This window comes from Erinaceus europaeus, chromosome 17 (genome assembly GCF_950295315.1).
Source record: "Erinaceus europaeus chromosome 17, mEriEur2.1, whole genome shotgun sequence".
Lineage (NCBI taxonomy): Eukaryota > Metazoa > Chordata > Mammalia > Eulipotyphla > Erinaceidae > Erinaceus > Erinaceus europaeus.
Genome location: NC_080178.1, coordinates 24,923,290 through 24,940,378, shown reverse-complemented (window position 1 = coordinate 24,940,378; position 17,089 = coordinate 24,923,290). Strand labels below are relative to the sequence as shown.

Genomic DNA, 17,089 nt, shown 5'->3' with positions numbered 1-17,089 from the left:
TTTCTTTCTCTCTCCTCCTTTCTTATAAATAAATAAAATCTAAAAAAAAAATAATAAAAAGTAGAACCTAGGATAGCTTCCCATGTGTAGGTAGAAAGACAACTGATCTAACCAATCTTCAATTGAAAGATTGCTGTCTGATTATAGAGCCATAAAGCTAACTCAGAAACACTACTGTGATGTTGATTAATTTACAGCCTTTAAAGAGGCTCAAAAAATTGCTCACTGATGAGCTCCTTGTTATAATTATACCTCACTGATATAGTTGATCACATTTCTGAGGAGAGGATAATAGTTTTTTAAGTGGTTGAAATATGTGTAATGCACAGATTTCTTTTTTTTATCACTTTATTGTGATAAAATGTAATTTTATTTTTTAAGGTAATGTTAACAACTATTACTGCTTTTTTTTTTTTAAGGACAGAGACAGAGAAGCAAAGGGTGGGAGAGAGAGATTACAGCACTGAAGCTTCCTTCAATATGATGGGGGCCAGACTTGGGTTGTGCATATGGCAAAACAGTACACCGAGCAGCACACTATCCAAGTAAGCTATTTCACTAACCCATCTTTAAAACAATCCATGTATTACACACAGACACACCACACACACACACACATACACACACACACACACACACACACACACACACACACACACACACACACACACACACACACACATCACTCTGGTACATGAAATGCTGGCAATCAAACTCAAGACCCCAAGAATCATAATGCTTTATCCACTATACCACGTCCTGGGCCACTCTAAATTTATATATTTATTTTATCAGTGATATCTAAAATTATAATAGGGATATAATTTCACATCATTTCTACCACCAGAGTTCTATGTCCCTATCCCCTTCTAGCAGAAACTGCAATAGTGTTCCCAAGGTCACAGATATGGGTTGTCTCTCTCACTCTTTCTCACTCCTCTCTCTCTCTCTCTCTCTCTCTGTATCTATCATCTCTCTATTCTATTTTTTTTGTTTTTGCCCATTTTTATTTACTTCTGCAGCCCTGCCTTCACTTCCTAAGACACTCCTGCATATATTACTACTTCCCATTGTCCTTTATTCTTTTTCCTCCCAGATAAGCAAAACACCACTATAAATTCTTTTTAAAGAAAATACAAATGCTAATGGAAAGGTAATAATGCTTTTTTTTAGGCAGTATTTTCTTTGCTTTTTTCTTTATTAGTGATTTAATAATTAACGAGACTGTAAGATAACAGGGGTATGACTCCATACAGTTGCCACCACTAGCGTTCTGTATCCCACCCCCTTCATTGGAAACTTCCCTATGCTTAAAACAGGGTATTTTCTGAATTTTGTCTTGTGGGAATATACTTCATATTTTTGTGTAAAAATTTTGTTTGTTTAGAGACAAAGAATTGAGAGGGAAGAGGGAAATGGGGAGGAGAGAGAGAGAGACCGAGACCTGTAACATTGCTTTCCTCCTGCAGGTAGGGACCGGGGGTTGGAATCTGGGTCCTTATATACTTCAGATTTTATGCAAACAGTTAATCTGCTTCAAAAAAGGTAGAGTTTGTGACCTGAGAGGTTGTTTGCAGTGACTACAGAGTTGGTAATGGAAACTTGAGGTCCTCCTTTAATCCCTGGCACTGCATGTGCCAGAGTGATGATGCTCTGGCTATCTCTACTTTCTCTCTTTTTCCAGTTTTTAATTTTTAATTGTACTTATTTATTTATTGGATAGAGACAGCCATAAATTGAGATGGAAGGGCAAGATAGCACGGGAGAGATACGTAGAGACACCTGCAGCCCTGTTTCACCATTTGCAAAGCTTTCCCCTTGCAGGTGGGGACCGAGGGCTCAAACCTGGGTCCTTGTGCACTGTTTAACCAGGTGTTTAACCAGGTAAACCACCACCTGTCCCTATCTCTCTACTCCCCCCCCCATTAACAAACAACTCTTTATTTTAAAGGTAGGTAGTAATTGGGGAAGGATAATTTCTTTGATTAATGGATTAGTAACTATGTAGTTAAAACAATCCAATACTCAGTTGACCTGCCTTAGTGAGTCAATGCAAACATTTCTGATGACTTAAACAGCTTGGAGGAAGAGTACATTTTGGGAGAATTATGAAACTGATTTTGTATAATTTGCTGATGAATAGCAGGGCTTAATGAGTGATAGCCTCAAGAAACCTCATTATAGTGGCCTGGATGGGTGAACAGGAAAGGGAAGCAAATTTTCAAGAGGAAAGTTTCTCTTTAATTTTATAGATTAGTGTTGACCCCATGCCCCCAAGTTTTCTATAGGGACAAGAAAACAACAATGATAACAAAAAGTCTGAGTTCCAACATTCTTGGTAAATGTTTAGTAATATTGTGTCTTTTCTTTTTTAATTTAAAAAATTCTATCACTAGATCATGGGGAGATATAAAGAGAAAGAGAAATAGAGACACCTTCAGAATTGCTTCACCACTCAGGAAGCTTCCCCTCTGCAGGTGGAGACTTGGGGCTTGACCCTGGGTCCTTGTGCACTGTAACATGTTCACTCAGCCAAATGCGCCACTGCCTGCTCCCTAAAGGGTCTTTATTAGATCTCTTTTCCCTTCACTGCCTTGCCCTTCGTTTCCTATTTCTCTACCTATACCCACTCCCCAACTTTAAAAACTTTTAATTTTAGAAGATTATAGATTTTCAGGGTAGCTTCACATGAAGTTCAAAGATAGAGCCCATGAAACCCAGGTTTAGCCTTCAGCAATGTTAACATTTTGTGTAACTGTAGAATTCACTAAAAGCTGGTAGCTTGATATTGTTACCGTCCACAGAACTTATTCCTATGTGGCCATCTGTACCTGTACTCATTCGTGTACATGTGAGCAGTTCCGCTATATCAGGTATGCAGGCTTGCACAATAGCTACCACAATTAACAGTGCTGCACCTTTACTTCAAGGTGCATGTTACCTCCTTATAGTCATACTGTCAATATTTTGTTAGGAAGTTTATCAATTTTCCCCTTATGGATTATGCTTTTATGTAAACTTGAGGATTTGTTTTGCCTAGTCTGTATCCAGAAGATGATCTATATACTTATTGCTTCCTTTAGGAAACCCACTATTTTGTTTGGCACATTATTATCCTTCTTATTATGATCTTCATTTTGAAATACTTTTACTCAGTTTCGTATTGTTCTAATTTAAAAAGAACCACAAAACAGGTCATTAGAGTTATTCCTGTGACAGTGTAATTCTGTGTAGACTGTAATGCTGTCTGGGGGCAAGAGCTAGATTTTTTTTTTTTCTGTTAGCACAACTTCTGTGATGTCAGTGTTCATGGTAAGCATGTACAGAGCCCATTCATTTTGAATTTTTTTTTCTTTGTATGGTTGTTTACTGCTTTCATTTTTCCTTAGAGTAAGATTTTTGTCAGGGAAAAAAAAGAATTATGGTTCAGATGTGCTTACCTCTAAGAAATACAATTTTTCTCTCCTAAAGCTTTGTAGTCAGCAGTTACCTCCAAGTCTTTCCTGCATTCCACTAAATGCTACCTTTAAAATTCACTGCAGAAAAGAAATCACAAGTAAACAAACTCTCTCTAAGACTTTGTGAGAACGATGGTGGTTATGGTTAGGAGGGTGGGTGGTGGGTGCAATGTGTAATCTGACAATCTTGTAAACCACTGTTATCACAAGAAAAAAAAAGGCTTCACAAAAATAAAATGCACTGCAGAGATTGTGGGACTTTCAATAGAGAGAGCACATGCCTTACTGGGTGTGTGACCCTGGATTTGATCATTGCTTCCACCTGGGAGCTCCATGGATAGATAACTCTAAAGAAAACTCCCAGAATGGTGGAATGGTGCTTTGATACCTTTCCATCTGGTAGTTGAATTTCATTCACCTCCTTAGTTCACTAAGCATGATCATGTATATTATATCCATTTTGCCTCAAGATTAGTTGTTTGTTCTTAATAGTGTAAGAGCAACACAGATGAAACGCTAGGGCACCAGTCAGCTGTGGCATATGTGGTGCTGGAAATTAAACCTAACACCTCAATCAAGCAAGTCCTGTGCTCTGCTGCAGACATACCCACTTGACCTTTGCTTTGAACATTTACTATATTAACCATTCTTGCAAGCAGAGTACTAAATCTCTCTCTTCATTGCCTCCCCCCCCCAATGTGTTCAGTTTATCAATTTCAGGTTACCTTGTCTCTCTTGGGCCACACTAGGTAGCTCTGCCTGTTTGGTGCCATGCTTTCAATATACCTTCTTACCTTTCAGCACAGGTAGAGAATTTTATTGAGCAGAAAATAGGAATAATTGACAAAGTGGGTTTGTTAATCCCTCTCCCCATGCAAATCCTTAAAATGTGTTCTGTTTTTTGCTTTCAATTATTGGTAGTGTACTTCACTATTTAAAAAAGAAGCTTTTGGTTTGGGGAGACGGCATAATAGTTATGCAAAAGACTCATGCCTGGGGCTCTGAGATCCCAAGTTCAGTCCTCAATACTCGTCCTATGGTCGGTCAGTCCCTTTGTCTCTCTCTTCCTTTCTCTGTACCTCTTATTAAAGTAAATGAAATATTTAATATATATATAGTTAATATTTTATTGATTTTAATGAGAGATACAGAGAGAGGGGAGAGACACCAGACCACTGATAATCTCTGACTTATTTTTGGTTATACTGGGGATTGAACCTGGGACCATGGAGCCTCAGGCATGAAAATCTCTTTGCATAACCATTATGCTGTCTCCCCAGCCTGTAAAATATTTTTTAAAAAGCTTTTATTTTTTATAGACTTACAACTCTGCATTGATATCTTAAGAGAGAGATAGAGTGAAAGAGACGATACCACCAAAACTTCCTTTAATGTGGTGGGGATCAGACTTCTTCTTCTTCTTCTTCTAGCGTTTGCCCTTCTTCCGTTGCCAGACAACAGTGTCAGACTAACGTTTGGCCACTCTCATGGCTGGGCAGCACACTCTACAAGTGAGCTATCCCACTGGCCATGCAACTCTATATTGAAAAAAATGATTATGTACTTTGAGAGGAAACTAATATCTAAAGGTTTACTACTCTTTTCTTTGAAACCTCCCTTTAGTCTGTTGCAGTAAGCAGGAATATGAAGATAAACATCAGGACTGGTAATTCCACATTCTATATTTCATACTAGTCCTTTTTGACTGCCTGCAACAATACCTGGCTAGGGTGGTTGCTAGCTTCACAGTAGAAGACAGGACCAGGGAAGGTTATCTGATTCTCTTGCTGCCTCCCAATGTCTTGGCAAACAGAAAATCTTGTCCCTAAATAAGCCTGTGATCTTTCAGTGACACTGGGTGGCCCCAGACAAAGCATGACATCTTCCCCATGTCTCTTTCTGGAGGCTATGATTGTGAAGGTATTACTTCTGATTTACCAGTTGATATTTCCGTACATGCTCTGTGTCTTTCATGTGGAGCTGTTAGCCTAAAACATCAAAACCAGACCAAAACACAGATTTCTGTTATCTAGATTCTCTCTCTCTCTCTCTTTCTTTTGTTAAAATACTTCATGAGGAAAACACAAAAGTATGGTAACTAAAAGAGCATTACTTCCTTCTCGAAAACCACTAGGATTTGCATAAACCACTTGACAGTCTGGTAAATGTTATCTGCTCTGTCAGTCCCTGGAGATTTTTAACTTTAAGTTATCTGTATTTTTTAAAAATTTCTTTATTCGGGAATTAATGTTTTACGTTCGACAGTAAATACAATAGTTTGTACATGCATAAAAATACAGTTATCTATATTTTTATAGATAAGGAGAGTTCTAAATTTGAAGGTGGGTTATTTGTTGAACTCTTCAAATAATGATAGTTTGTGAAACCAGATTTTCGAAAAGTGTTTATAGTTAATAAAAGTATACCCTCTTCTGTATTATGATTACATGACATTAAAAGCCTTGAAGGATTTATGCTGTATACAGCCTAATGATTATTTGCCTTTCATACAACTAAGATGTGTTAAGTCTAGGTACTCAAAATATAACAATTTCAGAATTGTTAGTGAAGTCTAACAAGATTTCTGTTGTCACTCAAAGTAACCAGAAGACATTTTCAGAAATATAAAATGCAGTCTGGCTGCTTCTTTATGTTATGGTATTTGATCATCATAGTGGATTACCCATGAAGCTTGTTATAATAAAGTGCTGGAATTTTGCTAGGGTCTAATTTAGAAAAGCAAATTGACATTGACATTATATAATTAAATACATATCCCACTGACAGTGAAATAATAGCCACTGTTGAGTGTATTTATTATTATATATTATCTAGCAAGTACACATACAATTTCTTAAACTTTGCATGACTGATCCTGACATTACTGCAAGTTTATTTCCATAAGCTATAACTGATAGTTTTCCAGGTACATAATTTTCAGATACAAATTTCTTGAAATGCTTTTATTTTTAGCTGATAAACAGCTATGCTTTTTGTTTTCACTTGGTCTTCTCCAACATCATGTTTTTTTTTTCTTTCTCTCTATTTTTTATAGAGCCAAGACCTCATGCATGTGTGATTTCACCATGGACCTCTTTTCCCTTTAGATAGGAGACACAGAGAGGGAGAGACACCACAGCACTGGAGTTTCTCCCCCCAGTACTGTGTTGTCTATAGGACTATTAACATCTGAGGAGTTATCTTGGCTTATCTTTAGGCAACATTAATATCTTCAAAGTCAGAAGGGCCCCAGTTCATCTAAGATATATATATATATATATATATATATATATATATATATATATATATATATATATAGTTTTAAATAGGCAAAGGACACAATATCAGGACTCACCCATCATTTCTTGAGGTGGCTAGTAGGCTCATTTAATTCTAATCTAATTATTATTATTATTTTTGCCTCTAGGGTTATCACTGGGGCTCGGTGCCAGCACTATGAATCCACTGCTCCTGGAGGCTATTTTTCCCATTTTGTTGCCCTTGTTGTGGTTGTTCTAGCTGTTGTTGTTGTAGGACAAGACAGAGAGAAATCGAGAGAGGAGGGGAAGACAGAGAGGAGGAGAGAAACATAGACACCTGCAGACCTGCTTCCCTACTTGTGAAGTGATCCCCCTACAGGCGTAGAGCTTGGGCTCAAACCAGGATCCTTACGCTGGTCCTTGTGTTTTGCACCATTATGCCTACGTTTAACCTGCTGTGCTACCACCCAGCCCCCTCTAGTCTAATTCTATGAAGTTCATGTACTTCACAATGCCTTGTTTAAAACCCCTAAACTTAGATGTATTTAAGAATTTTGTTTTTCGTTTGTTTTTAGATAGAGACACGGAAGGGAGGGAGGGTGGGAAAGAGAAATAGACATAGAGAGATGGGGGAGAGAGAGAGATACCACAGCATGAAAGCTTCCTTTAATGCAGTGGGATCTGAGATCAAATACGAGTCTCACACATGGCAAATCAGCACACTATCCAAGTGAGCTATTTCAATGACCCTAGTATTCAGAACTTTTTAGAGTTTAGAAAGGTAATCTGTTCAAATGCCTCATATTGCACAGTGTTTCTCCAGTGGAGTCTGGGAGGGTGTCTCAAGTACTAGTCTATTAGTATTTCTTCTCTCTTTCTTTTTAAAGATTTTGTTTTATTTATTTATTTTTAATTTATTGGGTAGAGACAAAGAAATTGAGAAGGAAGGGCAGAGATAGGGAGAGAAAAAGGGATACTGGCAGCATTTTCACTTCTGCAAGGAAACAAGTAGTCTCACTGAGTTAGCAAATAAAAGTCATTAATATTTTAATGTTAAATTCAAAATAGGCCTTTTTACCAAAAATACTTTATCATAATCTTATGAAAACATTTTTTTTCCTGAGCTTTTTGGCATTCTTGTTTTCAGAGAAATAGAAGAGGCCTGGTGCTGTATGTCCTGCTATTTTATATTCAAGAACGCTTCTCTTTACTGTCCCTCACAAATTACAGTGACTTCTTAAGTTTGTAGTTACTTTTCTGAAAGCTATGTAAGAATGATATTTGTTGCAGAATGGGTGGGATTTGACAAAATGAACTATCACAAGTGAAAACAAAGTTCAGACTGCAAGGGTTAAAGCATTGTGTCTTAGCTGACAGGTGTTTAGCTAGCAGACTGTTAAATGTGCTCACAATGTGAAGGGCCCCTCAATGAAGGGCCCCTCAACACTGTGATCTTCAGCTGTGAGACAAGTCTGTAAGATTTAGAGCGTGAGACTTAATCAAATTTCACTGTGTCCAGCCACACCAGAATCCTCAACTTCATTTGTAGATGGCTTATTATTAGTATTAATTAGATTTCTTTATTTAGTGAATGAGTGAGAGGGAGGGGGGGGCGGAAATAGACAATGCCCTGAGGGCACAACATGGCGGAACAGGCACTCCGAGAATGTCCCAACTCTCTCGGGAACTAGCAGTAGCCTGAGGGGACAACATGGCAGATGTGACTGCATCTGCACAATTTCCCAGCAGGAAAGAGAGAGAGAGAGAGAAACTGAGACCAGAGCACCACTCTATTCTGGTATATGTGGTACTGGGAATTGAACCTGGGACCTCAGGTTTGTAAGTTCTGTGCTTTATCACTGAGCCCCTTCCCTGGCATTATGGATGAATGGCAATATTTTAAAGGGATGCAGTAGTCTGAAATCTTTTCCAGGTAGAATTATAAAAAAGGTAAAAATACTTGAAGCCATGTCATGTAGTAACACAGGTGTAGTAAAGCAAGTTTAGTTGTTTCCATTGCCAGCTTCTAGCAGTATTTGACTATAATACTTGCTCAAATAAGTAATTTTCTTTTTACTTTTGTTTCTCCTGCCACTGAAGTTGAATTTCTGACTTTATTTCTGAAGATACTGTCATGGAGTGTTTTCCTTTCTCCATTTTATGCTTTTGATTCCTTTTGCCATCGATTAACTGTTCATTTATATTAGTTCTTGTTTCTGGGCTCTCTGTTCTACTCCATTAACCTTTGTGTGTACTTTTATTATACTACCACACTGTTTTGGTAGTTATAGATTTGTTGTATATTTTGAAGTTGGGGAATGAAGTCCCATTATTATTATTAATTATTATTATTGTTTTAAAATCACTTTACTGAGGAAATGTTGATTTATAGGATTGTTGTCAGGGGGTTAAAGTTCTGTATGTCCCCATCACCCATAAGGCACTGCATTCCCAACCTTCCCTACACTCTCTTTCTCTGCTGTGAAAGGCCACAGTGATTATGGTTTCATCTTGTATTCTTTGTTTTGTTCCTTAGGCCCTACATATAAGTGAGATTATCCACTGTCCACCCTTATTCTGGTTTAGTTCACTTAACATTGATAATGACTTTCTCTACTTCTGGTTCTTTTATTTATTTACTAGTGAGAGAGATAAGAGAAAAGAGAGAGAACCAGAGCATTGTTCTGAAATATGTGCTGCTGGGGGCCAAACTTGGGACCTCATGCTTTATAGTCCAGTGCTTTGCCCACTGTACCATCTCCTGTACCACTTATCTCCTGTTCTATTCACATGGTTACAAAAGAGACTTATTATTATTTTTTTATAGCTGAGCTTGACTGATTCGGAAGTTAGTATTCCAGTGCTCAGACAGTACCTGGTACATTGTAAGTGCTAAATAAGTAGCTAATAGGTATTAACTATTATTATTGTTGTCATTGGATGGGCATAGTTTGGCATATTTTTTGGAATTCACATCCTCTTGAAAGACTAGATTTCTAATTGTGTGATGATATTTCAGGGATAAGGAAGCAAAATAAAAAATTTAATGGTAATTGCTAACAAATTCACCAACAAAGATGTAAACAAATAGAGAATGGGAAATCTATCAGGGGAGGGGATGGGATATGGAGACCGGGTGGTGGGAATTGTGTGGAGTTGTACTCCTTCTATCCTATGGTTTTGTTAATGTCTCTTTTCTTAAATTAAAAAAAAAATTCTGGACTCTTGCCCCCGGCTCCCCAACTGCAGGGGGTTTGCTTCACAAGTGGTGAAGCAGGTCTGCAGGTGTCTATCTTTCTCTCCCCCTCTCTGTCTTCCCCTCCTCTCCCCATTTCTTTCTGTCCTATCCAACAACAAAAGCTATGACAACAATAACAACTACAACGAGCGCAACAACAAGGGCAACAAAATGGGAAAAATGTCCTCCAGGAGCAGTGGATTCATAGTGTAGGCACCGAGCCCCAGCAATAACCCTGGAGACAAAAAAAAAAATTCTAGTCTCTTGAGCAGCCCATTTCAGAACTGGGAATATTTTCAGGAGAGGCTGGTACCACATGGCTTTCTAGCTTATGGTTTTCTTTTCTTCACAGATAAAGTGACCTTGTGAAGAGGAATGCCTGCTTACCTATCAGGACAGGACATCATGGATGAACATCAGTTAATTGAAGAAGTCTTGGACAAGTTTGTTAATGGTCATGAGCAAACATATGAAGAATTTCTGAGTACTTTCACTCATCTTTCTAAAGGTAAACTGGAGAATTAAATGTTCTGTAGCAGTCAGGGTCAGGCTTTTTATTACACTTTTGTGTCTTTGCTGCCTTTAAAGAAGCTCTATTTAATGTTCATTCTTTCCCAGACCTTTGATCAAGTAATTTTCAATAGGGCATATGCAGAAAATTCACGTTGATTCCCAATATGTTAATACAGCCAGGAGTTGTATTTGAGCCACTGACTCTGAGAACAAAGTAAGGACATGAAAAGTTGTTTAGGGGGCTGGATAGGGGCACACCTGGATGAGTGCACGTGCTACAATGCGCAAGGACCCAGGTTCAAGCCCCTGGTCCCCACCTGCGTGGGGAAAGCTTCACAAGTGGTGCACTGTTGCAGGTCTCTCTCTCTCTCTCTCTATATATATATATATATATATATATCCCTTTCAATTTCTAGCTATCTCACCAATAAATAAATAAAGGTAATAATAAAAACTTAAAAAACTGTTTAATATAATCCTTTCATTTAATTTTGAAGAAATGCAGGTGTAAAGAGTGGAGGTTGTTGGGCAGGGATATAAACTCAGAGGTGGATGGAGACTCATGGAGATAATCCATGTAAAACAACACAGTGTCAAAGCACTTAGTGAATGTACTGTATTGTTGTTGTAATGCTGCTGTTACTGTTGCTGTTACAGTTTCTAGAGAATGGGAACAGCTCTTTACACTAGAAATGATAAACTGGACCAAATCTCTGTTATTTCATTTGTTCGTCTGTAGAGTATCATACTTGCTAGTTGTTTTGTGGAATCCTCATACATGTGTAATTTCACTGCTCCCCAGCAAGCAGATTTTTTTCATTCAGACAGAGAGACAGAAAGAGACAGAAGGGAAAACACAGAGAGAGACAGACAGTCAGAGAAGGAGCAACACCACAGCATCAACCTTTACTCTGTTGCTGTGACACTCTCATGTGGGTCTTGCATATGGCAAGGCAGCTATCACTCCAACCCAGTTGTTACGTTTTATTTGTGTCAACTTTAAGTGAGGAGACCTATAATCTGTTATTTTCTTCATGTCAGTAGCATGCATGGTTTAGGAGCTGTTGTCCTGTGAACTCCTAGATCATCATGCTCTCTTGTTCTCATGAAGTCTAAAAATATGTATATACACTGCCTGCATTATTGACTTCTGTGACACTGTAATTACAAACTCAAAGGCATTTGAGTTTGTCACCTCTATTCTCAATTCTGCTTCAGATTGCCATTGACTTGCTCTCAAATCTGACCTTTTCTGGGAAAGATCTCCACAAGTGGTTGCGGCCATTAGTTCTCCTCCAGTCTGCATATTGGACTCCACAGAGAGTATCTAGAGCATGATGATATCAGAAACCACTTTTGTTAAGAATATGAATATATATATATATATATTTAAAGAGAGAAAGAGACCAGAGCACTGCTTGGCTCTGGCATATGGTGGTGCTGGTGATTGAAAACCTAGCCTCAGGCATGAAAGTCTTTTTTTTTTTTTTTTTTTTTGCCTCCAAGGTTATCTCTGGGGCTTGGTGCCTGCACTATGAATCCACTGCTCCTGGTGGCAAGTTTTTTTGGATAGGACAGAGAGAAATTAAGAGAGGAGGGGGAGATGGAGACTTGAGACAGGAGAGACACCTGCAGACCTGCTTCACCACTTGTGAAGTGTCCCCCCTGCAGGTGGGGGGGGCTGGGGGCTCAAATGGGGATCCTTGTGAGGGTCCTTACTCTTTGTACTCTGTGTGATTAACTGGGTGCACCATCACTTGGCCCCTGAAAGTCTTTTTGCAAAACCATTATTCTATCTCCTCTGCCCCAGAAGCCACTCTAAATCTTAACTGGGACTTAGGTGTAATCAGTGTTTTGTAAAATTTACTTTGACGATTTTAATATTTATCCAAGTCTAAGGATAGGGAATTTCATAATCTCAGAGCTCATAGTACTCTTCAAATAACTTGATTTCATGGTGTTAAGTCATGATTTATCATTAATCACTGTAATACAAAGGTAGGTAAGGTAGTTATAATAGAGAAAAAGGAAAATTAATTCTAACCAGTTTCTTTTATTATTGCAAAATATGCCAGATGTCAATAGATAACTCTTTTTGTACTAAAAATGTGAACTGTGGTTTTGTGTACACTTAAGGGAAATAGAAAATTCAAGAAATGCCTATTTTACTTTGTGACCCAGAATGATCTATTTTGACATAGTATGTAGGTAAGTTTCAACTTGATTCTGACCAAGTCATCTTTGGTCTATAAATTTAACTTTAAGACTTTGGACTTTGTCTCTTCTGAGCCTTATGATTTAGATTCTTTCTGAGCCTGAACATGGTAGCATGAATACTGGGAATGGATATGACAGTAAGGGTAAAACTAGCAGAAATAATGCATTTCAGTATGTTAGTGGAAATTTGGCAATCCAAATTATTTTGGAAATTATTTGTAGGACTGACTTGATTTTTATACTCTCAAGGAATGAGAACTTTGTACCAGAGTTCAAATAGTTTAAGAAGGTTATGGTGATTTTTTTGCTTAGTACTAATGGGTCTAGTCTATTTTCAGATTTCTGTACAATCATTGCATGCTGAGAAAGTAACTGTTAGACATGTGATGACTTCATTTTGGGTTCAGTTTTGAGTCCCAAATTGAGCTGAAATAAATGATGACGCACGTCACATAAACTGCATCTCCAAGCACACTAGGCTTTTTTTCTTTCAAAATATCCCTAGGCAGCACTTCACATTATAAACTAATGACCTGAAAAATTTCCTCTTAAAGCACAAAGAGTTGTGAATGCAAAATGTGCCCTAAATCAGTAGGAGTCCTTCTTTCTGCCCCCAAACATAATATCTTCTGAAAAAGCAAAGTAGACTTAGGGACAAGCCTGAATTGAGTGATAAGCAGCAGAATTGATCAAAGTGAACGTGGTTAGTTTTCTTTTAAAGATATGCTTTTTCTTTTTAAATTTTCTCCTTCACTCCCCACTTGTCTTAGTATGTTTGGCTATTTTGTTGATATGTATAGAAATCCTTTCTCTGTTGAAGTGGTTATGACTACACACTTAGGCATATTTCCTTAGTAAGGTTAGTTTCTCAAGTCTATTACCATTTCTGCTGATTGACTGTTCTATTTATTTTTATAATAGTTATACACTAGAATGCTTATGGGATTCATTTTTCTTTCCAAAACTGTTAAAAGGGTCAGTAATCCTATTAAAAATATTTCCCTGGAAAAATTAAACTATAGCCTAATTGAAAGAAATTCACATTACTGTTTCAGACTCTTAGAAAACAGTTGGAGACTTAATATAACAACATAATACAGCACATTTATGTTGATTATGTTTTGCAGGGTTTTTTTTTCCCCCTAAAGAAACTGTGTTTTTAAAACATGGTACATATTAGATGATATATACACTATTTTCTCAATGTGTAAAGGTATAGGTTAATTGTTTTAAATAGTTAACTTGAATTCTTAATAGTGCCTTTGGTTTAAAAGAGTAAGATTAAATTATAAGATTTGTAATAGAAAATCAGCACACAGTTTGGTTTTATTCATTATAGATGAAAATGCTACAATGTTTAAAGGTAAGAGGCTAGGTTCCTATCTTTGGTGTTTTGGTCTCTTTGTAAGTATGAATAATTTATAGACTTTTATATAATATCTCTCTATAGGAAAATGCTTTTTGCTTCTTTGCCATAGTTTTCTCATTTTTTAGGTTATAGAGACACAGGTCTGAATATTGGTGCTTGATTTTTTTTGTTAGTACATTTATTTCTTCATTATTTTTGAGTGTCTTTTTATGGTTTAGGTATTATTTGCCCTGTGGATTCAAAAAATAAAGTATAATTTGTGTTCTTGAGCATTCATAGTCCAATGAGAGACATAAACATGCAAGAAATTACACTTATGTATGATGTCATTATGGAGAGAAGCACAGAGTTCTGTGCGAGCTTATACAAGGGCCATGCAGTCTATACTGTTTGGAGAACATTAACTTCTGCTCACTGGTAAAGAAGCCCAAGGTTCCCACTGAACCAAAAATGTCTTGGGTCCTAAGACATTAAATAAATGGAGTGTAGGAGGGGTTGACAGATCAGAGCTAAACTTGAAGCATGTTAAAATACCTCCACTGGTAATGAGTCGTATTTTAATATGTATATATATTTTGTTCTAAATGTATATATTTATACTAATTGTCTAGTTGTCTGTATGTGAGCATAAGGATCATTTTTTTTTAAGTAGTAAGCTTTTTAAATCTTTTTAAATATCTTATCATTTGTTTTGGATAGAGACAGAGAGAAGTTGAGAGAGAATGGGAAAATAGATAAGGAAGGAGGGAGAGTAAAAGAGAGAGAGAGAGAGAGACTGAGAGAATCTAAGCCCTGCTTTACCATTCATGAAGCTTCCCCACAACAGGTGGGGAGACTTGAACCACCTGGGTCCTTGCACACTATAATATGTGTGTTCATCTAGGTGTGCCAGCACCCAGCCCTCTACGTAGTAAGCTTTTGAGATGGAAATGTAACCTTGCTTTTGAGTCAAGTTATTTCTAAACTGCTGAAAGAAAATTGCAGGTTCTTTCCACATATGTATTAATACCACATGATCCAATTTGGGACGCATTTACTCCCATCTTGTAGAGTTCCCATAACACTGCTTTCACACTGAAATTACGTATTTAGGGAGCCAGTCACTTAGAAACTGACAGTCGATTCATCTCCATTTTTTTATATAATAATCTTGGATTACAATACGTAGATAATTCTCACTTCCTCTTACTACTGTTTTTTTAAAAATGTTTTATTTACTTTATTTTAATGAGAGAGAGATACAGAGAAAGACAGAGATGAGCCACTGCTCAGCTCTGGCTTATGGTAGTACTAGGGACTAAGCCTAAGCTATCAGACAGAGCCTCAGACATGAGTTTTTTGCATAACCATTATGCTATCTCCTCAGCCCTTCCCTTGCTACTATTACTGATCAGATTTTGCACAGGCTACACTTTAATTTCTATTAAAGCTGCCAATTTCATTAACTATTCAGCTTAAAGTAGTTTGGTGTTTATATAGATCTAAAGTAATTTTGTGGTTAACTTTTAGATAGGCCTTTGCATTTCACTCTTGAAGTGAAATACAAAGTACCTAACATCCCATTTCTCAAGTGAGTCTATCAGTTCTGATATTACCTCATGTTAACAGTTTTCTATTCACTGCCAGGTTTATTTACCTTAACTTGGTTTTGTATGTCTGTGTCAAAAATGTTTCTGGTTCTGATGTATAATTTGAAGTGCACTCTCCCTAAAACTCAGTAGTTCCTCTTCTAGCAATCTACTCAAAAACACCTATGTGAAGACATCTGTGTACACTTATATTCATAGGAGCACAGTTTGTAACAACATTCTTGGAAACAATCCAGATGCCCAAATACAGATGAGTGGCTAGGAAAGCTGTCTGTATCTGAAACACTCACCTAGAGGAGTGAAGTACAGGATATAACAACCAACCAAATCAGACAACGAAAAAAATCTTTTAGAAATGTATTGTAAATTACCACAGTAATATTTTTATTTTAAATATTTTTTAATTAGACTTTTTTTTTTTTTGCCTCCAGGGTTATTGCTGGGGCTGGGTTCCTGCACCACAATCACACTGCTCCTGGAGGCTACTTTTTCCTCTTTTGTTGCCCTGTTGTTTTTTCATTGTTGTGGTTATTGTTGTTGGATAGGACAGAGAGAAATGGAGAGGAGAGGGGAAGACAGACAGGGAGGGAAAGATAAGACACCTGCAGACCGGCTTCACTGCTTGTGAAGCACCCCCCTCCCCCACAGTGGGTGGGTGGGGGTGTCTTGAACTGGGATCCTTATGCTGGTCCTTGCGCTTCGTGCCATGTGCACTTAACCCTCTGCACTACCGCCCGACCCCCTTTTAAAATATTTTTATACTGACTAGATTTGAAATGGCAGTATAACTATATTTGGAGATAGTGCCTTTTAAGGAGATAACTCAGACTATCTGAGATCAGGGGCTGAGGACCTGATATAGTATGACTAGGGTGAGAGGAATACCAGGGAATACACCCTTAGAGAAAAGACCCAGGGAGGACACCAACAGAGGGGCCTTAAAAGACACTCAAACTGCCAAGGTCTTGACCATGGGCTTCTAGTTTCCAGAATTTTGAGAAATTACAGTTCTGCTGTTTAAGTCACCCAGATTCTGTTGTTTATGACTACTCCAACAGACTTGCTTAGTTAGTGTGGCACTAAAGCCCATACTCTGACCTACTTTAGTTTTCTTCCTTCCTCACAGTGCCATGCAGTTCTTTTTCAAGATCTGGATGTGCATTGGCTTGTATGAGCCATAGGAATGGATATGTTGTCTCAGAACACTGTTATTCTGTCTTTGCTAGAGTGTGAGCTCCATGAGGTTGATTTCTTGCGGGGTTTATTCATCATCAGTACTCCATCATTACACTATTACTACCATAGCACTATCAAGTAATAGAGAACGACTAGATGCTTCATAATTACTTGTTAAATAAAAGCAAATAAAAGGGAGTGAATATGAAACGAGAGAAAAAAACAAAAACAAAAAACGAAAACCAGGAAGGTGTTAGTGCAGACCCTGA

General features: G+C 37.6%; 1 protein-coding gene across 6 annotated transcripts in view; it reads left to right on the top strand.

The window, feature by feature from the left end:
- The window catches only part of IFTAP (intraflagellar transport associated protein), a 105,827-nt gene that overhangs the window by 15,167 nt on the left and 73,571 nt on the right, over positions 1-17,089 (top strand). For all 6 annotated transcript variants that reach the window (XM_060176582.1, XM_060176586.1, XM_060176585.1 and 3 more), the window contains exon 2: positions 10,309-10,464. In XM_060176582.1, the coding sequence (XP_060032565.1) occupies positions 10,332-10,464 (133 nt within the window). In that variant the 5' untranslated portion in view covers positions 10,309-10,331. The remainder of the gene's footprint in view (positions 1-10,308; positions 10,465-17,089) is intronic.